Source organism: Mirounga leonina, unplaced genomic scaffold (genome assembly GCF_011800145.1).
Source record: "Mirounga leonina isolate KUSES-001 unplaced genomic scaffold, KU_Mleo_1.0 Mir_91, whole genome shotgun sequence".
In the NCBI taxonomy this organism is placed as follows: Eukaryota; Metazoa; Chordata; class Mammalia; order Carnivora; family Phocidae; genus Mirounga; species Mirounga leonina.
The window spans coordinates 6,196,789-6,223,926 of record NW_023270839.1 but is presented as its reverse complement, the minus strand read 5'-3'; the positions used below and the strand labels follow the sequence as shown (position 1 = coordinate 6,223,926).

Here is a 27,138-nt window from a genome sequence, read left to right as displayed (position 1 = left end):
TAAACGAAGCTACAGTCTTATTATCTTTACATATTCTTCTTTTCTTTAATCTTTACATATTCTTTCTGGAACAAACCTATCTACACACTGAAATGAATTCTGATAAATGATCAGAAGCTTATTTTTTTAAAAAAATCCAAAAATGGGTCCAAAAATAAAGTTTTATTCCCAAGCCACAAATGAAGGAAGTAAGAAAAGATGAATTAAGGTAAGCTTAATCCTTTCATTGCCCAGTTAAGATAACTATTATCAGATCTGTTACAAATGCCCCAGGTATTCAGATTAGCATCACTGCAACTCCATGGAAAACTTATCCAAATTTTATCTCAAAAACTTGGTATGAATCCACAGTAAATCCCACACATCTACAATCACAAGCAGAAGACAAAAAATAATCCAACAAAATTCTAAGCTTAAAAGAACAGATGCCTCTTCCTGACAGGGAATAGCTGTCAGGCAAAGCAATGATTTGGGAGCTGTGTCTACTTTTTCACATTCCATAGGTGTTGATATTTATCTTGGGACAAACTATTACTGATTACTGGCAACTGTTAAGAAAAAGAAAGCCACTGAAACTCAGGTTGCTAGTAATGACAATTACCCAAAGACCAGGGATTATTCTAAGACAAAAAATCCTAGAGGAGAACCCACTTTCCATCAATGTCTTCATGAAGGAAAGTCTGGACGAACAAATCTGTCAAACCCTTAGCAGAAACACTCAATGAACTGGAAAATACATTTAAAATTGAACTTCATTAACCTTTCCCATACAAACCAACCTCAAAAGTAGAGGTGCCACTAGTAAATAAGGATCAGGTGAAGACAACAGAGAACAGGAAATAGGAGTGGGAGAGCGGATGTGTACAAAAGCTGGGTCTATGACCCTATTGGACCCCTGAGAATTAAATGTTTTAAAATGAAGCTGTTTTAATATTTCAATGTCTGGTTTTTGTTACCTGACAGGCAGATATATGTTAAATATTCTCCTTGACCCCCGGTTGCCAAGAAAGGAATCTTTTTCTTTGTCCTCCTCTTGACTTGGACAGCTCCCAGCATCCTTTCATCAAGAGGTGCAAAAATTTCCTTGCTGATAGCAGACTTGGCACTCATTGTAGAATAACTGAGGAGGGCACACAGCGAGTTTTCTGAAGAAGAAAAGGAAAAGGCAAGTTGAATTGACAATATGGTGAGGCTCCTAACAGAGTAAGTGGCAAGATGATTTGTAGGTGAAGTAATTTTCAATTTGTCGTTTAAACTCGCTCCCTTGCTTGAAACGCACTGCAGAATCATTAAAAGCAAGGACTTCCCATTTGTATTAACTGTGAAAAATACAAACAAGAAGGGAATACTGATGTACTCACTGAAAATGTCAAATGCAACGAGAAATAAACAGCACGAAATGTTACCTAGAAAGTTCATCAATCTCTACCCCAGTTGCACCTAAAGGTAACTGGCGAGCAGTACCCACCCCCATTCCTATTCCATAAGAAACATGGTTTCACATTTCCAGTTGAGCAGTCTTTCCACTACCCAACAATCCTTAAAGTCACGAAGTTCTTTATGCTCCTTCAAAATCTCCTTTAACTCTAACGTAAATCCATTTCCCTAATTCTATTCACAGTGGAAATAATTATATCATCTTCTACATAATAACCCTACATGCAACAGAAGACCATTAATTTAATCACCCGTTAGCTGCTTTGGATCACGCTAAATAATTAATCCTTATTTATTAGCCTCTTTCAGTGGGTCCTATTTTCCAGCACTCTTCTGCATATAGTTGCCATGCTCTGGACCCTTGACAAATTCTCCACATTTTTCTTCAGCCAGAGTGGACACAGAATTCTAAAAAAAATATCTGACTAATGCTAAGTATTTTGGAAATGTTACCCAGCAGTTCCCACATGTTATGCTCCTGTGGGTAACTGGCAATGTCTGCCCAATAATTAGGAAGATAAAGCAGTATGTTGCTGACTCACAATGAGTCCCTCCTCTCCCTGCTACCAAACTCACATATATACAGTCCCCATGGTATATTTAGTTTTCCAGAAGTTATACCTCCCTAATGGTCTTAATTCTGCTTATTTGTGTCTATTATATTCAAGATCAGTCTGAATTTTAACCCTTTCATCCAAAAACCTCAACAGCAACTCAAGTAAACGTTTTCTATCCCATCATCCTGGTCATGGTCTATGTCTTAATCGGTAACCAACATTTGTTTAACTAACACATTAGAACTAGAGGTGCAGACAGAGTCTGTGGGTTGGCCATGTGGGTCGTCGTACCAAGTATTCAGAGAGCCTGCAAATGGATCAACAGCACAGCTATATATGGAAACAGCAGCTCAAAGAGTTGGCCAGCCTGCTGTAAAATTGAGCCAATTGGCAAACACCTACTATGTGCCATTTCTAGGCTCAGTATTAGAGATACGAGAAATACTTAGGACGTGGTCTCTGTTCTCCAGGAGTTCACTGCTGACTACATCAAAGGTTTTGCTTTATGAGGGAAAACCTGGGATCATCCTTCCCAATGCAAGATTCACAAACAATACACCAAGATAGCTATCCATCAGCAAGTTTGTTGTAGGAAAGAGATATATTTTAAAAGAGCATTCCTCTGGCTTAAAAAAAAAAAAAATTTCTCCTAGTTTCAATTCTGTTACAGAACAGGTTTTCTTAGTGGCACCAAGAATAAAGAATACAAAGTGTTGCTTTTTATTATATCCACCAATATCTCCACTACATATTACAGAGTTCTACCCAGATCTACTCGTGCTCTGATCATGACATTTTATCATTACCACCAGGTTCTTAATCCTGGCTGAGAACATTATGACAATAGTGTAGGGGGCCTGGCTTTCAGTGTGCTGACAACTAACTGATACCCTGTGATTTCCCAGAAGTTAGCAAAGAGAATTCCCCCCACCACGATTTACCCAGTGACTTTCCTAGGCAGGGTGTTATAATTCACAGGGACATTTTTAAAAAGAGAGAGAAACAAGGCCTCTCACTTCTCACCCTCTGGGGACATGTGAGAGAAAGCCAGCAGGAGGACAGCAGCTTCCAACATTCTATAAGCAACGCAGAAAACACGTCATATCCCCAAACTCACCAGGCATTCTCTGACTGGTGCCTTTCCAACTGGGTATGGCTTTTGCTTTCCTATCCTGGATTCACATTTTTCTAAAATTATGGTTAAAAGAAATAAAAAGCTATCATTTGATTGTGATTGTGTAAAATTTGCCAGAAAAAAAAAAAAGGAGCATGCATGTTTTACCAAACTCTTAGAAAATTCTGTTCTTCTTTTGAGAAACTGTTAAGAAATGGAAATGACCTTTTACTATTTTTGTTTTTAAGATTTACTTATTTATTTTAGAGAGAGAGTATGCACACGTGTGTGTGTGAGCACATGGGGAGAGGGGCAGAGAGAGAAGGAGAGAGAATCTCAAGTAGATTCTGCAGTGAGAGTGGAGTCTGACAGGGGGCTCAATCTCAGGACTCTGAGATCACAACCTGAGCCAAAACCAAGAGTTGGATGCTTAACCGACTGTGCCACTCATGTTCCCCCTGCCCCTTTTTAATCTACTGATATTTAGTAGCAAAGCACAATAACAAACAAGACATGACAAATAACAGGAAAGATAAAACCAGTAACTTCACTAAGCACAGGTTTTGGAATCACAACAAACCCGGGTTCAAATTGCAGCAATACTGAAGACCTACATATGACTGGGTAAATCTCTTAAAGTTCCAGACTCCTTAGTTTACTAACTGCAACTGGGAGAGATCTTCACCCACCTCATGGAACTACTGAAACAATTAAATGGAAGAGTATATGCAAATCTCTTATTCTGGTGCATGAATCATAATAAACTCTTAAAAATGGAAAATTTTAATTAATTCTCCTACTATAGTATGAAAAATAAAAGACCCTCTGAGCTTGTAGAAACTGAGTAAATGTAGCCATCCATACCAGAAGGGATTTGTCTAAAGAGAAACTCAACTTTACCAAAGCTTTTTCCTCATTCATGGTATGAAACTCTCTAAATATGGATACACGGTCTATTTTATGAAAGGCTCTGTATTGTTTTCAGGATGAGGAATTTATAGACTTCACCCTCAGGAAACTCACTAGTAGGAGATTACTAGATGCATTCTATGGGAAACTGTCAAAAGTTTTTGTCCAGAACAATGATATTAGCAGCCCTATGTGATTGCATGCATGTGTGTATGTTTTTAACACCATCCTGGGAATGGGAATGTACAGTGGAATTTGTGTTTTAAACGATTCTCTAACTGGTTCTCATGCAGCTACCCTGCCACCTAATTTAAAGCCAACACCCTAATGAGGAACTATGGGATGGAAAGGTCATTATGTATTCTTGGGAAAGAATACAGGATGAGAGGTACAGGATCTTCTCTCTTGATTCAAGCAAGCAGCTTTATCAGGTCTTACCTCTTGTTGGTAAATCAATGTTCAGCCCAAGGCTGGGACCCCACTATAAGAAAACAAGATGAATACGGCATCAGTGGTCTGCCAATGACCACAGATACTCTAATCTACATTGCGCTGAAGGTAGCAGGACATGCCACCCCAAAATATGCCACTTCAGTATTTTGATTATTTTGAACTGAAGGCATTTGAAAAACAGCAAATGCGAGCCCAGGCTTTGTCTGAACTCCCCTCATTTGCCTGAAGACAGATCCTCTAAAAGGAACTCAGTAAGTCCCCTATCCAAGAGTTTTGTCAACCAGAGAAGATGGACACTTGTCACAGGAGAGGAGACTAGAAGAGGATACCACACCCAGGACAGATTTTCTAACAAACTATCATATTCTCCATGTGTTCTTCTAAGGGTGCCCTCAATCTTTCCTAAAAGTTATTTACTCTCCCCTAAGAGGCCTACATCCCTGCTCCCCTTTCCCTATTGGGATGGTATTTAATCCTGAATTCCAAGGATTTTCAGAGAGTTACTCATTTTTCCCTGGGTATCTCCCAAGCATCTATGAGGTATAGGTGCTAATACACGTCTGTTTTTCTCTTATTACTCTTTTATTATAGGAGTCTCAGCTAAGAACTCAGAAGGGTAGAAGGAAAATTAGTTTTCCTCCCCTACAATACCATGGAAGTTTTTTCTCTTCCTGGTCTACAGCTTCTATAGGCTATAATTACAAAGCTTTTCCATCCCAAAAACCAACCTACAGTATGATTTGCAAGTCAAAGCAGCTGGCTGCCTTAAGTGGTAATTGTAGAAACTAATCTCAGTTTAATCTTTCCCAGGGCTTTTCTATCTATCTTCTTCTTGCTGTAAGCCACTTAATCCATATCCACTTTTGTTAGTACGTGGCTACTGTAGTGGGGGCCCTCCACCCCCACAAGTAACCAGGAAATGAGATTAACCTTCAGAGAAGGAGCTGTAAACTCCTATGACCTCAGGATTCAGCAGATGAAGTATGTAAGTAAAGGGTACAGATGGAAGATGTTCTGCCCTCCAACACTAACATCTTTGGTTTCCAGGAGTGGAATGGACACTTGTCCTCTGTGGTCAGGAGATAAGGAAGAGTGCTAGGGACTCCAGCAAGTAAAAACTGCAGATGCCCTTAGTCATAGTCGCCCTTTGCAGCTATCATGCAGACTGGGGGTATAGCCCACAGGCATCAAATATTTCTCACCTGAAAAGCAAGAGCCCCTTCAGTGAAATAGTCATCTATTTAGCTTAATATTATCAAGGCAAACTGATTCCTCTAACCTCAGGAACGTCCCTGTCTGGGCGCCATGTTTAGCATGCAATCTTCTGATCACATTTTTGGCACTGGATGTGCCGATACAAGTATTCTGGACTGGACAGCAGTTATGTTCCCATTGCCAATGAGTAACTGGAATCCCTGGTTTTAGACACACCTTCTTTAACCAGTGAATATGACTTGACCCTGAGGTGGATGTACTCAAAGCAAGCTGATATCAAGTTTCGGGATTCTTCCAAGCTAAGAGTGAAAGTGATGTCAGCCTGGGAGACTCTGGGGGAGAATTAGCTGGTTTTCTCTAGTGCATAGGAACTCTGGTGAGGTGACCTCAAATAACTTAGAAATGAGAGAAATAAGGTTATACTCTAAGGAGCTCTCTGCACTGCCACTTTGTGTTTGAAATGCTACACACCCAACTTCAATCTGATGACACTAATCATGCAGCCAGCTCCCACTGCCTTCCTGGCTTTAAATCCATTTACCTAGCTGCCAATGGAGCATTTCACTGAGAGTTAACCCGGACTCTGCATTTTCCTTCAAACCCTCCAACCCCCCTCCCCCATAATAAGTAACCAATCACCAAGTCCTGCAGATATGATATAATCCCTGTAAACTGGACTCCACCAGTTCCCTCTCATGCTTGCATCCTCTGGTTAGGATTCTCATCATCACTAGCCTGAATGATTCTGATGCCTCCTAAAATAGCCCCAGCACTGCTCCCATCTTGCTCACAAACGTCCCTCGACACTGCCCAATATAATATTCTAAAGGGTAAATAAGATTCACACTTAACTGTATTTGTTTCTTCTCTATGCCTCAGGTCTTGACAGAGAAACACAATTACCTTGACAAGAAATGGGTCAACTTTATAAGTACTGAAACCAAAGTAGAGAAATGTTAAATTGCTTTCCATCAACTCCACAGTATATAAACACTAAATGTTACAAGTCAGATATTAAGCAATCATTAAACCTAAAAATAATCTAAAAATGTTCATTTTGCTCCAAAATCCAAACGCTTCACCTGGTAGTTAGAAAACATGCAATGTGCTATGCAGTGAAAATCTATTTTTTATGGTTTTATATATTAAGGCCAAATGAGATAATTGGAGGTCAAGTTAGCTCCTTTATAAAAGTTTACTCAGATGAGAGTTACTGACTCTAAATACGCAAAATTTCTACTTAGACAACTTCACTCCTTGATAAGATAGTTCTCAAGATGAAAATCTCAGTTGCTCTATGGCATGCAAACATGCAGAAAATTTAAATAAGTTAGACAGAAATTTCAGTCCACCAGCCAATTTTCCATTTAGTTCAATTACTACTCTAAACTAAAAATTTGTATTAGTGGAATCTAAAGAGGGAGTCTGATATACCACTAAAATAGACAGATAACTTTAATCTGGTGATAACATTCAAAGTGGGAAATTGCAATCACCTTAAGTCCATCACTCTTCATTCTTCATGATAGAAACAAAGTGTGTGGAACGGGCTGTGTGGAAGGATACCATATGGGAATGGCAGACCAAGAACTGATGTCTTATGAAGTCTTACAAAGATCAGAACTAAACCAGTAAGTCATACCAAAAAAACCCCACAAAAACCCAACAAACAACAACAACAAAAAATTCCAAAAACCCCACAGAAACAAAAAAACAAAAAACATAAAAACCTCTAAAAGTATCCTGGAAGGAGCCGGAAACTTCCAAACAGGAAAATAAAAATGAATAAAAGTTAAAAATATTCTCTATTCTGCGAGAAAAATACTTGTAGATAGACACAGAAATACCATAAAGGACAAATTCTGAACAAGAATGGTACATCAACATCATCTGAAGTGCCCAGGACCTGCTCACAGAGGGATCTAGGGGGCAAGGGCCTGGACTTGTTTTCTTGATGATCTCCTTGTTTATTCTGCCATATAACCAGTTCAGAACCATTGTCTTTGGGGTTTTCCCTCTGTATTTAATGAATTATTTATAAAATAAGACTCCATAGACATTTTTTGAGAGTACATGGCAGATACTCTCTAAAGCCCTAGTAATGAGTCACTGAGGTTTGTACAGCATTGCATGATTTACAAAACACTTCCACACTCAATTCCAAGTGTGGAATCAAGATAGCCGCTAAATGTATCTCCCAAAGTTTGCTTTAAGATTGTAAATTAGGATTTTTAGGCATGTGTTTTTTGAATGGTAACCTATGCTATTTTTAACCCACCCCTATTGGTCCAGGGATTATGAGGAAGTTACAATTTTTCTCACAGAGAGTAATATTTGGTTCACTCCTTGAACCAGCAACTCTACTACTAGGGAAAATGATGTGAGCGTGTTTGCCTGTGTGTATTATAAATACATGCTTACCTCAGATTCATTTTTAAGAGCAAAACATTATAAACAATCTAAATATCCATCAATAGCCAATCTTCACTGGTTAAAGATAGTATAGCCCACCACCTAATAGAATTTGACATAGTCTTCAAAATTCATGGCATAGATAGGAGAAAAATGACCATAACATAATAGAGTGAAAACAAGTAAGTTATAAAACAGAAAGTGAGCTCATGAATTATAGGCGTGTATTTATATGCATAAAGAAATGTCTAGAAAAAAGCTTGCCAAAATGTTAATATGAATACCTCTAAGATTTTAAAACCAGAGAATAGGTCAAAATTGAATCTGCAGGGCAGTATTCTTATTCGTCCCTAATCTGACTAGAGTGTTCCTTTAAACATTTTGTTTTTGAGATACACGTTTTCTCCTCAAATTGGAAGACATATCAAAATATATATTGCTGAGATCGAATTATTGGTCTGACTTTCTTCTCAGTTCCAGTCCAGACATGGTGCTTGGAATCCCAAAGGTGAGACTGGGTAAATTCCCACTTCCAAAGAGCTGTGAGGAAAAGGAGCAAATGCTGTGAATGGTGACAAGGCCCGGGAGGCATTTCTGTGAGAAGAAAATGGCCCCTTTCGTCTGAGCCAGTGCAGCTCCACGCCAGGGCCCATGGTCTGGGTGAACAGAATACCAGCCACATGTCAGCTTGCACTTTCTCCCTTGCACACACATCTTTGGAGCAATGCAAAAACAGCACAACCATGCACAGCAGCCTTGGTCATGGCTTACTTAGATTTTTTAAGTGTAGGAAACCTTTAAAAACTCTAAAATACAGTTTAACTCCTTAAGGAAGGGAAAGAGGGAGCTTTTTTCCCATTAGGCTACCAAGTACTATGAGACTTGGTTGGCTTTCTTTTCCTGTATATACTAACCCTTCTTGTGTAGGAGACATCATGTTCACAGGATCCTCTAAAGCCAGTGACTCACGTCTGCTTCAGTTATAAATCTAGACTATTTTCATCTCCTCTTTCCGTGTTTATATGTTCAGTAAGCACATTATTCTTGCTGGTTTAATATTCAAAGAACAAACTCTGTTCTACACCCAGACCCCAAGACCTGTGTTTACCCAAGTTTGTTTATATTGTGGGTGGACTTGTTAACCTTCTTGTCAATCATTATATTCCAACGTTAACAAATAATAAAGCCAAAACCACCACCACCAACACTGCCAGAAACATGCCATTTGGAGGATTTTTCAAGGTGATGTGAAGAGTTTACGAGTATCGCCCACTCTGAGGGATTCAGTCTATATTAGAACCACAACATTCACAAGTTTAAATTCCAAGGGGTAATTTAAATTGGTTCTTTAGTCCCTATATACCAACGCTACAGTAACAGGTAGAAATAAAGCACCAGGGAAGGGCGGGCTGGGGTGCACTCATTGGATTATGACAGGACTGTCAATCCACAATGTGAGCAGGCCTTAAAAACGAATTTAATCATATCAAAGAAAGTACAAAGGGTTGTGAGAGAAAACAAACAAAAGGAGCTCAAATTGTCGGCATGTCTCAGTTTCTGAGCACTCATCCCCATGGTGTCCAACAGCTAGTTGGCAAGCTAAGAAAACAATATACTGGCCTGGAGAGCATTGTTTATAGCAGACCACACTGGCAATTGACAAATCTATTCCAACCAAACAGGGACAAAGCCACATGAGGATAGACAACGTGAAAATAAACATTTTAATTATGTGCTATGTTCTGCACTGCTTGCTAAATCAGTATGTTTCTTTTACTTGCACTGGAAGAGCCAGGCAAACACTAAGCCCATCCATGAAAGAAAGTGGAAGATATTAAAAGGGACAGCAGGCCCCAAACAGAGTCACTTGTGCTAAACCCCCACTTCAGCAAACCAAGACTGAATATCTAACTGCTGTCTTGGCTCCCCAGGAAGGTAACCTAAACCAGTTAACCAGGAATTACTTGGTCAGCACCCCTGGCCCTTACAATCCCCTCAGAGGGACAATCTGCCTGAAACAATGCAGTCTTTGCTAATGATTTCCTCTTTCAGCCCTCAATATTTATTTGGGAGACAGAGAGACAGAGAGAGTGTGAGCAGGGGGAGTGGTGGAGGGGCAGAGGGAGAGAATGTCTCCTTCAATGTCTCAATTTCACATAGAAGATTTTCAAGAAGGTCATCAAACTCTTCCAGCTTATGAAGATCTGCCAAGGACTATAATTTTAACTTTAATTGGTCTCCCCGATGGTCCACTTCATGACTGTGTGTGTGTGCAGTATAATGTGACCGGTGCTGGAAAGATTCCCACCGAACCTCCAAAAGCTTTCCCCATCAGCTGCCTCCAAGTCTGACATGAGATACAAATACTTAGATATGGGACTTTGGTATTTGAAAATCCTCACTGATGTGTTTGTACTGGGGCTGAGGGGAAGATTCCATTTTACGAAAGAGGAAACTAAGGCTCAGATTCGTTAAGCAAGTTGCTCTAATTCACACGGCTTTCAAAGGGCAGAGCAGGGACTTGAACCTAGGAAGCGCTGATTCCAGGAGTCTTTGGAACATCTCATTGAAGAAGTGAAGAAGGTCGGGAAAAGTGAGGCAGAAATGCATTCCAGGTAAATCAAAACAAATTCATCGCCTTCACAGTTTTACCTCTGATCAGCCCTGCTTTCTGGTGGACAAAATACTGTTATTATATCTCTGTCCAGCCCCTAAAAAGATAATGAATCAGGCTGTAGTTTGAAGTCATTCTTTCTGGATATCTGTTCATCTTAGTTATGCATCTCATGCTGTGTAGTTGGCAGAGAGGATCACGTAGTCTCGTTAGAATAGAGCTTGTTTTGATTCCACAAGTAAAAACCTGGGGAGTTGGTAATACGGCAGGAGGGAGGCTACAATAGGTCTGTCTCCGTAAACAGGACAATGCCCACCAAAGTCTCATCACAGCTGCTCACTCCCCTCCTTCGGAGACCAGCACTGTACAACAGGAGTCCTGGGAGGGTCTTGGATGGCTGCCACAAGGCAGTTTTATGAACCTTGTAGGCTATTTCCCAAACCGGAAAAGGTTTAAATATGAAAGGCACTTATTTCAAAGGTTGCTGCTGGTTCTCAAGGGAAACTCCTCTTTCCACTTCCTTTGCTGTATTACCCCCCTCTGGCATCTCAGAAGCACAACTGGGACCCTTCTTGTTGCCTCCTTCCTCATACTCTCTCTGTGCCTTCTATCTTTTGTGGCCAGTGCCTCTAGAAACCAGAGTTGCTTCCCTAGCAGCAATGCCCTGGCCCTCACAAAATTAAAAGGCTGGCAAGGCGAATTCCATCCACTTGACTGGACTGAGAAGGATCTCAGCAAGACCTTCCAGATGAGCTAACCAACAACCATTCCTTGACACCTTTCTGGGCCCCACCCACTGGCAGCTTCTACTTCAGCGGAAAGGCATGGCAAGCTAATATGCTGGCATTCTTATGCTGAAAAAAATTCATAGCTGAAGTGATCTTAGTGATGGTCTAGCACACCAATTCTCTCCCTTAAATCATAAGAAGGCTGAAGTCCAGAGGGAAATTCCAAATCACAGTAAGGCCACGACTAGGCTGGCCACTGCTCTCCACTCAGCTGCAATGCTCTTTCAAGCAAAGTTATTAGAGCCATCCCAAGTTTGTGGAAGGTGAGACCACATGGAATGCCAGGAGGGAGGTGGAGAGAGAGAGAAAACCTGATTTATCACAGCGAGGATTCTTCTCAGATTCATTCTTTTTCTTATGAATTGGCAAGAAATTAAGTATTGGACTAGAATACCTCTACCCATTGATTTCAAAACCTCAACTTCTGGCTATCACCTTTTATTCTCTTGACTTTTCACAGTTTATGCTTTTTCATTTGGCTGTCAAGGCCAAAAGCAATGATGGCCAGCCCAAGTAGAGCAGCTCGAGACAGTCCAAGAAGCACAGAACAGTTTCGGCCAAGTGCCAAGCCATAGGTCTCTGTGCTGACCCCAACGAACGAGCCCCTCCTCCAGTCTCAGTGCTAGGAGCCACTGGAAGGAGAACACGCCCTGGGCAAAGTCACATGTCCATTATCAGCCTGGGAATTAATGCTCTGGTTTTGGTGGTCTCCTGAAAGCACATGCTAACCATGCCAAGAGCCTGGATCAACTGCTGTTAAGAGTTTCTTAGTACCTAATTCCAGGCCCTGGGAAACAACAGAATAGGAAAATAGGAATCTGTCAAGCCCAGTTCTGGTCTTTGGAACTGCACCCTTCAGCCACAGTACAAAAACACCACCAGGTGCCTGCAATCTGTAATCAGTGCTCTATTAAAATGCTCTCAGAAATGCCAGAATTATCCTGATTTCCACATGCAGCTGCACAAGGTCCTGTTGGGTAACTGAAGAGTCTTTACAGGTTCACTTGAGACTCCCTGGAAGCGAGAACATAGATCGCCTTGGTGAGGATCCAGCACCCAATCAATGGTGAAACCTCATGTGGGAGGAACAGGTAGGTAGGCAGGCATCCTGCTCTGTATATTGGGATGCCACAGGACAGCCTGCAAATCCAGGTCAGACTCAAGGTCCATATGTAAATGCAGGCTCTGCCCCATTCAATCAGCTCTTCTGTCATTCAATGTCAACCCTTTTTTAATCAGCATGTTCCAAAAAATAAGTAACTTCTGACCTAACTAGTTGTGCTGTGTTTGACAGGGAAGAAAAATCTATCAATTGAATACGATTCTAATACTAAGTCAGGTTAACACTAGTACAAGTTTATGGTGTCACACATTAACAAATTACAGAGATGTTCAAAACACATGTGATCAGGCTCACCATCCAGAATCTGGGGCCAAGGCACAATGGCCATTTCTCCCATGCTCCAATCTTACAGATGCTGGATGGTGAAAAGGCTAGATTTGTCATCAGATGATCTATGTCTAAGCTCCGCCTTTACTTTGTGAATAATTCTGAGTAAAATTCTGTGTCCCTGAGAATTGTTATCTTCATCATTTTTTAAATATTTATTTATTTATTTCAGAGAAAGAGCGAGCATGAGTGGGAGAGGGAGAGAATCTCAAGCAGACTCTATACTGAGTGGAGCCTGACACGGGGCTCGATCTCAGGACCCTAAGATCACCACCTGAGCAGACACCAAGAGTCAGATGCTTCAACGACTGAACCACCCAGGCGCCCCTCATTATCTTCATCTTTAAAATAGGATAGCATCACCCACTTCACAAGACTGTCATGTTGAAGGAGGAGCTTAGAAAATCAGCTCCCTGGGTCAGCCGGCTCCCACCTGGGGTGTCCTGGTCCTTGAAAGGCAGACAAGCATACATATGCACATTATAGTGCATTCTACAAAGCTTTCCTCAAATGGTACCTCCCCACCTTGTGAGGCAGGTAGGGAGGTACTGTCTCTCCTTGACAGGTAAAGAGAACAAGGCTCAGAGAAGGGACCTACCTTGATGACTCTGCTGGACTTGGCCAGGAAAGAGAGGAGTTTTCCTCCTGTAATCCTGTCCTGTATCCACTGTGCCCCGCTGGCCATGTGGAACTGCCTGCCAGCTTAAGGAGGAAAATAACGACAGAGCCAATTTACGTCTGCCCCAGTGTAGATGGGAGTGTTGTGACCCAAGGGAGATGCGGAAATGTGTAGCCATAAAAAGGCAAGAGCAAGAAAAGACACAAAGAGCAGAGCTGGGATAAGACACAGGACCCCTCACTCACTCACTGCAGCACTGTCCCAGACACCAAGGGGAACACGATCAACATAATCCTTCCCCTCATGGAGCTTACATTCTAGTGGGCAAGGACAATCAACAAGGAAACCGACCAAGGCAACAGTTGAAAAGAAATCAATTTAGACAGGTCCTGGGGGTTCGGCGAGTAAGCAAAGGGATAAAGAACAGTAGTAACTATCATGCACCACCAACCATCAGACAAGGAAATCAAATAATGTGGAGTCAAAGCTCTTCACACCCTCTAAGAGGATGTTTATCTGGCTCTGACGAGTATTTCTGTTGTGGCACAATTGTTCTCTGTATCATCAGAGGTGACAAAGAAACTCCACCCAGGCACAGTACCTGTCCTCCTTCATTCCACACACATTTACTAATTACTATGACCTGGGATCTGTGCAAGAGATGGAGATTACAGGCAAATTAAATATATTCAAGGTAAAAGGAGTTAAGTCAAGAAGACAGATAAGGGACCCAGGCAGCCAGCGGACTACATGAGGAATGTCATGCCGCAGAAGAGGCAGGTACTTCAATCCTTCAGAGGCCGGTGATCAGGAGATACTTAACCCTGTTAAGCCTACCCTCGAAATGTAATTAAAAAATTTAATTAGGTCTGCCTACACAGATTACACAGGGAGATCCACTGCCATGGAAAGCCATAGAAGCTGTTGGCTCTGAGTGAATGACCTAGAGCGTATGCCTCGGCTTCCACCTGTGATCTGCACAAGGGCTCTGGCAGCTGCAGCTGGGAGACACACACCGTGACCTGAGGTGAGCGTGGAGAACCCCGCAGGGACACATTTCTGCGCAGACCCTACACACTCGCCGAACAGCAAGAGGAAACTCTGGGTACAAGCATGGGAAAAAAGAAAGAAGTGGTCACAGGGAAGCTGCCACAGGAAAAAGGTGTCTGAGACCAATGTAAACTCCTCAACTGTCCACGGTTGGAGGGCGGGGAGGTGGGAGATGAAAGAAAAACTACTTTTAAAATGTTCAACCCCTTACCTATTAACGAAAGTAGGTGTGGATAGACCTGAGGTCATAAATGGGTAGTTTGCAAAAGTGAGTTTTCTTGGCCTACACACATTTAACAAATATGTATCGATGTAAAGAAATTTCCAGTTTCTTGTAAAAATTGGGAGGATCTGGCAACGCTAAGCCTGCACCCCCCCAACTGTTACCATCTCTACAATCCATCCCCAAATTTATCAGTCCCCCCATTCCCAATTTTTTTGTCCAAATTAAGACTTAATAATGTCAACTGACCATCTAAAACGCCCTTATTTCTTCTTATATCTGGCCTGTTCACTAATTTATTCCTGTCTGGTTACTAACTATAAAGAATCGGGTATAGATACTAAATTTATTAGCATGCTTGGGAAAGTTGTAAAAATGTATAAGGAAGGAAAAGCAGGGTTTTTTTTTGTTTTTTGTTTTAAAGGTACTGTTCAAAGGGAGAGTGAAACAGAGATGGAGAAATTGTCACACGAATTTTGGGGAATTAAGCCAAGGGCATCAAAAATAAAAACAAGCCAAATACTTTTATCACATAACATCTTGGAAGTTTTAATAAACACTTTGTATTCTCATACACACACCTCGACCCCTGCCAAGCCAAATGCTCTGAGAAAGTGCCAGCAAGCAGGCTGTGGAGGCACAACTACAAATAAGATGAGATGTGGAGGGTGGGGACTCGACCAGGTTCATATAGTCAGCTGGAATAGCCTTCTGGAGGCCACTCCAGTTAAACTTATCAAAAGTTCTGGAAATACACACAACAGTAATTCTACTCTTAAGAACTTATCCTAAGAAAATGGAACACAAGGGCAAAGATGCATATGCATCTACTCTTTTGGTATTTTTTTAAAAGATTTTATTTATTTATTTGAGAGACAGAGAGAACACAAGCAGGGGAAGTGGCAGAAGGAGAGGGAGAAGCAGACTCCCCGCTGAGCAGGGAGTCCGATGTGGGGCTCTATCCCAGGACCCTGGGATCATGATCTGAACCAAAGGCAGATGCTCAATCAACTGAGCCACCCAGGCACCCCCTCTTTTGGTAGTCTTAAAACATCAGCCTAATAGTTTTCTTTCCTTGATGTCCTCTTTAATCTCTCTATATAACCTTCAAGAATCAGTGTTCCACAGAAACATGAAGGCTGAAACGTCACCTATTCATGTTTTCATCCTTCCAACTAGGCATTTCAATGACTACCTATTATGTTCCACGTCTGTGCTAGAACTCAAGATAATCCCTACACATGGAGCTATGGCAGGGTGGACATGGTCAGGAGACGATGCTGGAAGCAGCTCTGGACCTCCATGTGGCTCTCAATGACCACTGCTCTCTTAAGGACACTAGTTCGTATGGAGTGCTTAAACATAAGATGTGCATTTTTTTTTAAAGAATTTTATATCTAATCTCTCATAGCCCATGTAGATTTCTTAGATTTCTGTGTTCATCTCAAAAATACCTGGAGGGCAATAATTCCACGATGCCAAAGAATCATTCCCAGGACAATCACCATCTGTTTTATTCCCTACATGAAATACCTAACTAGAAATCGTTACATAATTGGTCTGTTAATTCTGTATGTGGGTCCTGTGTGTGTTTTCCTATAACACAGAAATCTATCTCCCTTTGGTTCTGGATAGTTCTATCAATGTGATGGCTAATGGAATGGTTTCTCATTGGGTAAGCTCAACCCAATCTAGCAAAAGCTGGGACACCCTGAAGAGAAAGAGGGCAGGGTTGGGAATCAGGAATTTTTACTAGCTAAATTAAGACTAGGTAAATAATATATGTTAAAAAACAAAACAAAACAAACCCCAAAACACTCCAATGCCTTAGTTTGAAGTTAGATGGTGTTGGTTGACGGCTGCAGCACTCCTTGTTATTTCCGAAATGACTATGCTGATTTCCTCTATTCTAATTCTACTTCTAGTTTATCTTATAGTTCTCAATGGTATGTAAATATAAAGACAGCTCACTGTACTTACTGAGACAGAAGAAGTGCAAATGATTAAATGCAAATGCTAAAGTCATGTCAATACAGTGCAGAAAACTAAATTTTGGGTTTTTTTTTTTCTATGCAATTAACTTAGAAACCACATGGAAATTAGCCAAGAAAGAAAGCTCAGAAATAAACAAGCTTGATTACAGAATCCAAGCCCCATAGATACCTACTCTATTACAAAATTAGAGTGCTCTAAATTCTTAACAAGGGTTGAAGGGAAAAAAATCCGAAAAGATTCTGGTTTGAGATGCATTCACTGAGCTGGTATTTCTGTTCTATGTCACATCATTAACTACTGAAGGATTCATTTAAAAAAACAAAAAACAAAAACCCCTCCATAACCAGATTTCAACAAGGAAAGGCACAGGAAGAAAACAGAAGCTATACCCAACAGACAACTTGAGAGTAGTTTAAGATCAAGGAACTCATTTCATGGTGAAGAGGAGAGGAGACAAGCCAAGGGTTTAGGAGTCAGGCCTCGTCCAATAAACCTTACTATTTCCAAGCATCTGGCCTAGAATGCCAGCAAGGAAGCCACCTATCATCAGATGCTACTAGACAGAGTGTAGGCAGAGCCAGTGACCAATGTATGATGTGGCTTTTTTACGGTTAGATTAAGAGGTGAAAATTTCTTCTCCCCTTTTTAAAACATGACATTAAGAGTGCCCACCACCGTACATAGGCTATGTCAGTATTGCGTGTAATATGTAGTCCACAGGTTGTGGAATGGCTAGACTCATTGTGAGAGGACTTGAATTGGAATGGACATCACTGAGAATTGTGGATTTATACTGGATGATGCTTTTTAAGCGGCCCCTTGATTGCTTTTCAGTGTAGTGGCTATGACTTTGGGATGATTCCTGTTGGGGAAAGAATAAGTGAATGTGTGGTTTTATGTACAAGAAACCGACTGCAGTAGAAGAGAGAATCTTTGGTACTGTGTGTAGGAAATGAGTTATGGGCCAGGCATAGAAGGGATGTACTAGATAGGTCACAACTCAGGATTCCTAGCTTCTCACTTTATACTTCTGAGGGGAGTGAGCCAATCTCTGGCTTTTATGAACTACATGGGTACACATCCCCAGTCTAAGCTGGGTAGAATATGGGGGGGCCCTTGACCAGATCGTGAAAGGAAACTGAGCTAATGCCCCAAACAGCAGTGGGAGCTGAAGCTTTAAGTGTCAGTCATGATGTACAAAAAGGCTGAGAGAAGACAGATCACAGAGAAGCCAAAGTTACAGAGAAAATGGATCTGTAGACTGAGGAAAGGACAGTGCAGATCGATCTATCTATCTATCTATCTATCTATCTATCTATCTATCTATCTATCTATAGAGAGAGGGAGGGAGGGAGGGAGGAAAGGAAGCATCCAGAGGTGCCTGGGCTCACCTGTTTCCAGTTCCTATGCAGGGTTATGAAAAACTCCTATTTTCCCTACGTGAAATGAGTTGTCGTAACTTGTTAACAAAAAAACTGAAAGCAATGAACACTGGCAAATAATTAAAATCTGCAAGTATGTGTCTTGCTTTCTTTATTCAGATCTTAGGCCTAACACCTGCCCAAGTCTGTTCCCACAGGTCACTGAGAGAGCATAGTCAGTTCAATGTCAATGTGTAATTCCTTGTTTTTGAGGGATGTGGATAGTAAAATGACAGCAAGTTCAGAGTTTTAAATAAACAGAGAACTTTCCTTGCCTGTGCTAGACGCTCAGCTCACCGAGCTTTTATTGCCCCTGAAGGCAAGACAAATCCAGTCAAAAGACATATTAATGCAAGATGACTTCTGTACTTTATGTAAGGGGAAAATCAACCAATTCAAGGTTATGATTCCCACAAAATCAAACCACACTAAATATGTCATCTTAAAAAAAAAAAAGAACGCCTAGAAGACAAACTTTGGTAACAGACAAGTAGATCTCTCAGAAGTGCCTTTTCTCCATGACTGCACAGCCTAAAGGGCCTTCCTCCTCGCACAGGACTTCTGGCTGGATAACTAGCAGACCTCCCCCACCTCGCCGCATGTCCTCTACCTCCACTCCCAGCTCCCAAGTGGCGCCCAAGGCACCTGGTGGCCTCCTCCTAATATGGTTCCTCTTCTGCCCGCCTCTTCTCTCCAGGCTGTGTTAGGTTTCCCCTTTTGTACCACGTGTGCACAGCTTTATCGCTGTGCCTAGCACATCAGAGGGAATCGTAATGCACTCTGGCTTTCTTCCAGCGTCTCCCACCATCTTTCAGTGTCCTTCACAAACTTTTCCACTACTTTTGCTCTTTCCTAAAATGTGGTTATTTATTCTTCTGGGTTCTACCCGATGCGCTCCTCTCTCCGAATTCTACAGTCTCCCTTGATAACCTCATTCATTCTTAACCTTCAAGTACCACCTATAGGCTGAAGACATACCATGTTTACATCTGACCAGATATCCGCAGTGAATTTCCACCTGGATGAGCCACAGGCACCTCGAACTCAACAAGCCCCAAACTGAGTGGATCATCTTCGCCTAAACAGTTTCAGTCCTACGTTCCCTTCTTGGTAAAGGGCACCACCATCCACCTACGTCAGAGATGCAAGCTTCTTCCTTAACTCCTCCCCCTCCTTATTCCCTCTGATCTATCCCCTCTTCCCTCCCAAATTCTAATTCTAGGTTCTAAATCTCTCCACATCTGCCCACTTCTCTTCCTCTCTGTCCTGGCCCTAAGGCAGGCTGCCATCACCTCTGTCTGGATAGCAATCTCTAAACTGATTAACTGGTACCCAGAACTGCCCCTCTCCAATCCACTTCCTACAGTGGAGCTAGCCAGAGCGCCTTTCCTGAAATGCCTAGGGCAGATGACCTATCAGCTGCCTCTCAGTCCAAGCCTACCCTTTTGTATTCTGCTCTGTGATGCTGGAGCTAGAAGTCTGCAAACCACATGTCCCAGACTCCCTTGCAACTGGCTTCTTGTTAAATCCTGCCAATGGGAGCCACCGGCAGGAGACTGGAAGGCAGAGGTGGGGAGAAGGAACTCTCTTCCTGTTTTCCAGCTCCTTCCGGACTCCGCAGCAGCAGATGGCTCTAGTTCCCCCCATGCTTTTAGCATTCTGGATACTAGCCACAAACCCCTCTTGATGACTGGAGCACCAGCCATAAGGCAATCCTTCCCCAGAGGCCCAAGCACCTCCTTAGCAGTTCTATGGTGGTCTCTACTCTGAGCTTCTGGGTTTAGTTAACCATACTCATTGTCTTTTGTTCTCCCCAGCCCTAGAGATAGCAGCTGCTTCCTGAAGTCACTAATCTCTAGGTTACCTCTACTTCCACTACTCACTCAGCCCTCTAAAACCCTGGGTGTCCAATTTGAAATATGAGCATTGTGTCTATTTTCTGCCTGGACCCTGACTGAGAAAGAACTTGCTTCCCAGGAGATAAACCCTAAAAATGGTATTCTGGGATTGGGTTGCTTACCCCTTGGACCCTGGACGACGATGACCTCATGTCTCCCTCTGGTACATTCTGTACATAGTAATGACTGTGATTTTTATAGAACATCTGACATCAACTCAATGGCTCACCAGTGCCATCAGGAGAGTGGGTTTGATGAGGGTCTCAGGGTTCTAGAGCCACTATTTCTCTCTCCAGGTTCCCTTCTGACCACTACCTCCTCCCCCTCCCTCATGCTCCAAGCCCCACCCTTTCTGAGCGCCTTTCCATTTGAGGACCACTGTACCTCTTTCACTCCTTTCAGGAGGCTTGTGCTTCAGTTTTGTATATCGTGTCCCTAATCTTCTCTGTTCCCCTAACTTCCCCAGAAGTTAGTTAACTAACTTCTGCTTAGCTTAGAAAGCATTTTCCCTGAAAAGTCTCCCCAGATCTGCATGCACCCGGTATAGCAGTAATGATGCTGCCTAGTAACTCTTGAGCACTTACTCTGTTTTCCCCGTAAAACCAAGATTTCTGGGAAGACGAGCACTATGATTAATTTGTTCACAGTTTTAATCTCACATAGTAGGTGTTCAATAGTAGTCTGTTGAATGAATGCATGAATCCACAAATGAGAAAGTACAGATTAATTCCCACTATGGAGATCTGGAAACACTTCTTTAAGAAGACAGAATTTTGTACTGGGCCATTAGACCCAATTTCTGGCACTGTAGAAATTTTAGAGAAAATATTTTCCTGAACTTCCATGGTCTCCCTAACAAAATAGATAAAAAGATTTATTTTTCTTTTAGGGACATCCAAATTCTCAAGTAGCTCTAGGAAAATAAGCTTCTTGGGAATAAAACTTCTATCTTTGGGATTTATCCATAAGCCAACCACCTAGATAAAGCTTACTTAGAAATATAGCAACTAAACTCCTTTGGATGTTTATCAGCTCATATTCTCCCCTTTTAGAAGGCCTAGCCTGCTTCCAACATCTGTTCTAAAATAAAATGTATACTGAGATCCCAATAAACTTACTATACTGCTTTCCTTTCAAAAATCTCACACACACCAGATTTTAGAAACTGCTTTAAACCAAATATGGTTATAAATCTGAACATTACTTTCAGAACACAGTAAGTAGAAAGGAAAGTGCATTGATGAGGTGAAAATCTTTGTATTGATTTCTATATAGGTTTACTATATAAATTAGAGATGTGTTTCCATATTTGGAACCCATTCTCCCACTCCAAATAGAGAAATAGCTAAGTTTTCCTACAGCTTTGTAACTTCATGGGTCACAGTAACATATCTATATGAATTTTAATTCTCAAAACATATCTTCAATACTTGAAATGTATTTATGATGAAATATGTCAAACATTGGCCAAAAGCTTCTAGGTTAATGTTTTTTAATGCTTCTCGGCCAGTAAGCAGACTTGCTTCTGCTGAGTAAACATAGCAACATTTTGCAGTTCAAAGGTTTTAGTCCTTAGAAGTTTGGTTAATCATTTACTTTTTTTCCCTTGATTTCTTGGTAACAACAATATACTTAGCACAAGTCAATGATGGCACAGATTTCTCCTTACTTATTTTCAGGTGATATTAGGACTACCCTGGCACACGGTTAAAATAGCACATCAACACAAAAGCAGAAATCATTCACTAAAGTGGTTTAGCTTTTCAGGGTAGAAAAGTAATGATAAAAAATGGGAATAAAATTCTATCTCTTGACTTTGACAATGGATCAAATGCCTGGCCCTGCCCCTTTCTCTCCCCACCTTCCTGACTCACACCAAATTCCTTGGTACACATGCAACTGTCAGCCTAAATGGGCTTGCTCTACCTGAATCTCTCAGCAGCGTTTCCCTGGCCACATCCCAAGAAATCCATTTAAAACAAGAGTCCCGGGGCACCTGGGTGGCTCAGTCGTTAAGCGTCTGCCTTCGGCTCAGATCCTGATCCCAGGGTCCTGGGATCAAGCCCTGCATCAGGCTCCCTGCTCCACGGGAAGCCTGCTTCTCCCTCTCCCACTCCCCCTGCTTGTGTTCCCTCTCTCGCTGTCTCTCTCTCTCTGTTGAATAAATAAATAAAATCTTTAAAAATAAATAAATAAACAAACAAACAAATAAATAAATAAATAAAACAAGAGTCCCCAAATCCCTTCTCTTGTGAGTTTCAGTTAAATCTTAACTGTCTCATTCTTGGCATCACATGGGGCTTCCTTGCTTCTTTCTTTTCAAAAAAGGGAAGAAAGGGGACGGGGAGGGAAAGGAAGCAGACAGCCCCAGGGCACACAAAGATACCTGAATGAATGGGGATACACCCTTTCTAAATTTTTTTTTGAAGATTTTATTTATTTATTTAATTGACAGAGACAGCTAGAGAGGGAACACAAGCAGGGGGAGTTGGAGAGGGAGAAGCAGGCTTCCCGTGGAGCAGGGAGCCCGATGTGGGGCTCGATCCCAGGACCCTGGGATCATGACCTGAGCCGAAGGCAGCTGCTTAACCAACTGAGCCACCCAGGTGCGGGGATACACCCTTTCTGAGAACAGACAGCTAAAGACATCAAAGTACAAAGTAAAAAGGTTTAGGCCAGGATTAAGTGGTAGTGCTCTGAAGCCAGCTTGCCTGTGCTTGAGTCACAGTTCCAAGGACTGTTTCTCTTTGACCTTATCTCATGATTTGCCTCTTTGTGCCTGTCTTGGTCTCCTCATCTGTAAAATAATATAATTATATATGTAATAATATATATGTATACTTTTTATATTATATATGTGTAAAATATAAAAATTTATATTTTATATAAATATAAAAATAATAAGATATTGACATTAACACCTGCCTCATAATTAATGCCACCTGCCTCATGATTAACACCTCCTGCCTCATAATTAACGCCTGTCATGAGGATGAAATGAGATAATTTACGCAAAATGTTTACAACAGCACCCACAGTGGGCATTCAACAAGTGTTACCTATAATAATTTCCACTGTGTCCCAAAAAGGCCAGCCTGTTCACACAAATTAAAGAAAATTAAAAAAAAAATCAATAAGGAATCAGAGCTATGAGAGAAGAAAAATGGCAAGAAGATGGGCATGAAGGAGAGAAGCATTTTAGGTCTGATGAGAAAGGACACTGAACACGGATGTGCAGCCGGACCAGGGGTAAGAAGAAATTAGGCCAAGATGGAAATAAATCTAAGGGGGAAGGAAGCAGGGACTTCAAAAGAGCTTAGTGACACAGTCGTAGTCTTCAGACCTGAAAGGGCTCTCGTGTTCTGCTTGGCCGGGGTTTTCTGCCAGAGCTCCCTGGTCCCCCCACGGAAGCCTCGCTGAGGATACACAGGGAGAAGCCTCATCATTACTTCCCACCTGCCAACTACAATAGCTCACAGCTCCACTTTTATTTGCTCTATTTGCTCCTAACGTAGAATATAATTTCTTCAACTAAAAGGTTCTATTTCTAAAGAAAAAGAGGAAAAAATAAAAGCACAGGAGGTCACGGATCTAGTCCAACACTCTCAATGAAGAGATTAGGAAACTGAGGCCCAGGGAGCAGAAATGACTTTATCTAAACTCGCACAGCATCCCCGGGGCAGAAGCAGGAAGGAGCAACTTCCCGACTCACAGGCCAGAATCCTAACCCCTCTTGTCCGCCTGGATGGTTCTCACCCCCTCCCGCATAACAACACTCGCCTCTCCAGGTGCTCACCAACGGCAGCCAGTACACCTCCCAGTACATCCCAAATGCACACCTGACACAGTCCTCCACACCTTTACTCTCCCTTGTTCCCTCTGCCATCTACTCACCTCTCAAATTCCAGATCAAATAGCAAATCTTTCACGATTCAGCTCAAGCCCCCTCTCTATGGACACTTTCTTCCTCCCTTCTATGCCCAATTCTTCCTTCCGCATCCAATCAAACTAACCCTTAATCCTACTGAATATTTTGCAGCTTCTATCAGAGTACCCACAAGATATTATGGGATATATTTGTTTTCCTGTGTTCACTGACTAGACCAGAAACTCCTTGAGATCAGTATCAAATCTCATTATGAGGCATCTCTGTATCCCCAATCCAGAGTGGAATGTACCATGCCCAAGCACTACACATATATTTTTAAATAGTTATAATTCTTTTAATTGCAAAAGCAACAAAAAAATGCATAGAGTTGAAAATAAAAGGCTCCTATAAACCCACCCTTGGGAGATAACTATTAATAGTATGTTGTACATTCTAGACTTCTTCCTATGAATATATAATTCACACAAAGAAAAAAATAAATTTCAATTATGTTGAGATGTTGTAAGTAGCTTTTTTTTGCCTGAAAAAATGTTTAATGTAATATGTTATTTCTTTACACAAATGTGTCATATTTGACCACTGTCCTATTAATGGTATTCACACTCTTTCCAACCTTTCAATGGTAAAAAAAAAATAAAATAAAATAAAATACAACAGACATTCATTGTGCATCAGTGTAAATGCTTATGAAGGAATTGCTAGAAATCGATACATATTTAGAATGTTGATAGGTATATGCAATACCCTTCAATAGTATTGTACTAATGGTAATTAATCCTCCACCCTGAGTGTATGAAATTACCTTTTCCTGTCCAATAGTGGGTGTTATCAGTTTTAGTAGTCTTTGCCAATCTGATAAGTGAAAAATAGCATGTTATTAAAATGTGCATTTTGAAGGTTATTAATGAGGCTGATCATCTTGTATAAGGTTGTCAAGGAAGTGGGGGAGGCTCTTTTAAGCAAAAATGAATTTCTTCCAATAATGTCAGAATAATATGTTCTTATGCATGAGTTAGAGATGAGAAGTGAGCTCTGAAGTGGTTTTTTTAGTGATTGATCTAAAGATTGCAGGAATATTGGGAATAAAGGGAAAATTGCTTCTTGATAGCTGTAAAAAAAAATCTCTCAGCTCCTGTTAACCTAAGAAAAACAAAAGCTCTTTCAATCAAGTTGGATGTTAGTGAAGAATAACTACTAGTTGGGTAGAGACCGTGACCTCTTGATAGAACTCTATGAATAGACAAAGCTTGGCTACTCTGGGCCGTCTGGACTCACAAAACTGTGCCAAACAATTCGCATCTACCATAGGCACGGCAGATAGTGAGGATGTAAATATTGCTAAGATCCAGGCTGCGACCTCCAAGAGTTGCCTTTTTGTGGTTTGTTTCTGTTTTTTAGTAGAAAACCATTCTGGAGTAGTACTGTGTTACCATACCTAAAAATTCAAAGAATGACCCTTAAAATGATGGTCTTCAATATTCAAGAGATAAACAGCTCATCTTTGGCTACTTCCAAGAATTGGCAAAAATATTACTGCCTATGGGTGAAACCAAAAAAAGGCTTTCAACCTGTTCTACATGTTCCTTGTTCTTACACTGTGAACATGCACCCCTTTAAGTTACATATTATATGAAAGGCAACTTGGTTATCTTCATAGTTAATAACTCCTAAAATCATACAACCAGAATGTCCTTTATGTATGAATCCTTACTCATCTCATACGGGTGGTAAATTATTTTAAGACAGGGACCTTAAGTCTCCTTGCATTCTACCCAGGCCATTCATCAACGAAGTCCTTGGTGGGAAGAATCGAATCCTCAAAGGCAGGTGTAGAGAGACAGACATTCAAATAGTCTGTTGTTACAAGAGAGAAAAAGAGCCTCTGCCTCTGGATTCGCATCCTTCCCTGATAGTTACCAAATCATAGACCATAAACTGCCAGGGCCTAACCCATCCAGATGTTTAAAAAAAAAATTATAAGTATATTCTACAAAACTTTAAAGAAATTATATCAGGCTTATATGGTGATGTCCCCTGAGACTAATAAGCAGGAAAACATTTGTAACTTGTACCTAAAACAGGCTAACATATTAGCATGTTTGTCCTAACACCTAAGTCACTGTTCTCTACACAGACCCAGTCATAGAACAGTATTCCCTCTGCTAGGAGATGGGCTGTGTTTACGATTGTTGTAGCTGTACCAGCTGTGCCAGAGGCTTCAGATTCCTCCAGTGTACTGTTTTTGTCTCCCCTCTCAGCTTCGGGCTCTGCTAGGTACTGCTCCTAAGAGACTGTCTGTGTCTTACAAGTCTTTCAGCTATAATCTGCTCTTATTAACTGGAGTCCTGTTGGGTAGTGGTAGGGCATGGAGAAAGAAGGCATTCTGTCTAATCTAAAAATGTCACCTCTGGGGCACCTGGGTGGTACAGTTGGTTGAGTGTCTGACTCTTCGTTTTGGCTTGCTTCCTGATCTCATGATCCTGAGATACAGCCCTATGTTGGGGCTCCGAGCTCAGTGTGGAGTCTGCTTGAGATTCTCTCCCCCTTTCTGTGCCCCTCCCACTTGTGTTCTAATAAATAAATAAACCTTGAAAAAAATTTTTTTAACATGTCACCTCCTTTGAGCACTCTACCCATGAGTCCTATCTAATCCCTTTAGATTCCTGTAACATTTTATTCTTACCCACTAAATACCATATCTTGTTCATCCCATTAGTTTCTTTCTTAGCCCACTTGTGAGCTCCTTCAAGGCAGCATTCATGTTTTAGTCTTTTTTATACCCCAGATGATAGCACAGACACTCAATAAATACTGTTGGGTATAATGAAAAAGTTATTTTCTTTCAATAAACTAAGGATTCCATGCCATTCTCTTCTTGCCTGCATGGCTTCTGATGAGCAAGCCACTGTAGTTATTTCACTTGTTCCTCTATAGGTAAGGTGTTCTTTTTCTCTTCTGACTTCCCTCATGATTTTCTTCTTCTTTGGTTTTCTGCAGTATGAATAAGTTATGTCTAACTGTGTCTGGGGGGTGGAGAGGAGTACTGTGGTAAAATGGGAAATACGTATTTCATCTTTGTCCTGGTTCCTAGCAC

At 41.3% G+C, this 27,138-nt stretch overlaps 1 protein-coding gene across 5 annotated transcripts in view; it reads right to left on the bottom strand.

Moving 5' to 3' along the window:
- The window catches only part of STXBP6 (syntaxin binding protein 6), a 244,853-nt gene that overhangs the window by 169,924 nt on the left and 47,791 nt on the right, over positions 1-27,138 (bottom strand). For 4 of the 5 annotated variants that reach the window (XM_034994192.1, XM_034994188.1, XM_034994189.1 and 1 more), the window contains one exon: positions 957-1,145. In XM_034994192.1, coding sequence (XP_034850083.1) covers positions 957-1,110 — 154 coding nt within the window. In that variant the 5' untranslated portion in view covers positions 1,111-1,145. Of the gene's footprint in view, positions 1-956; positions 1,146-4,455; positions 4,499-27,138 lie in introns of all 5 variants that reach the window. The other variant, XM_034994193.1, reaches the window with a different exon arrangement.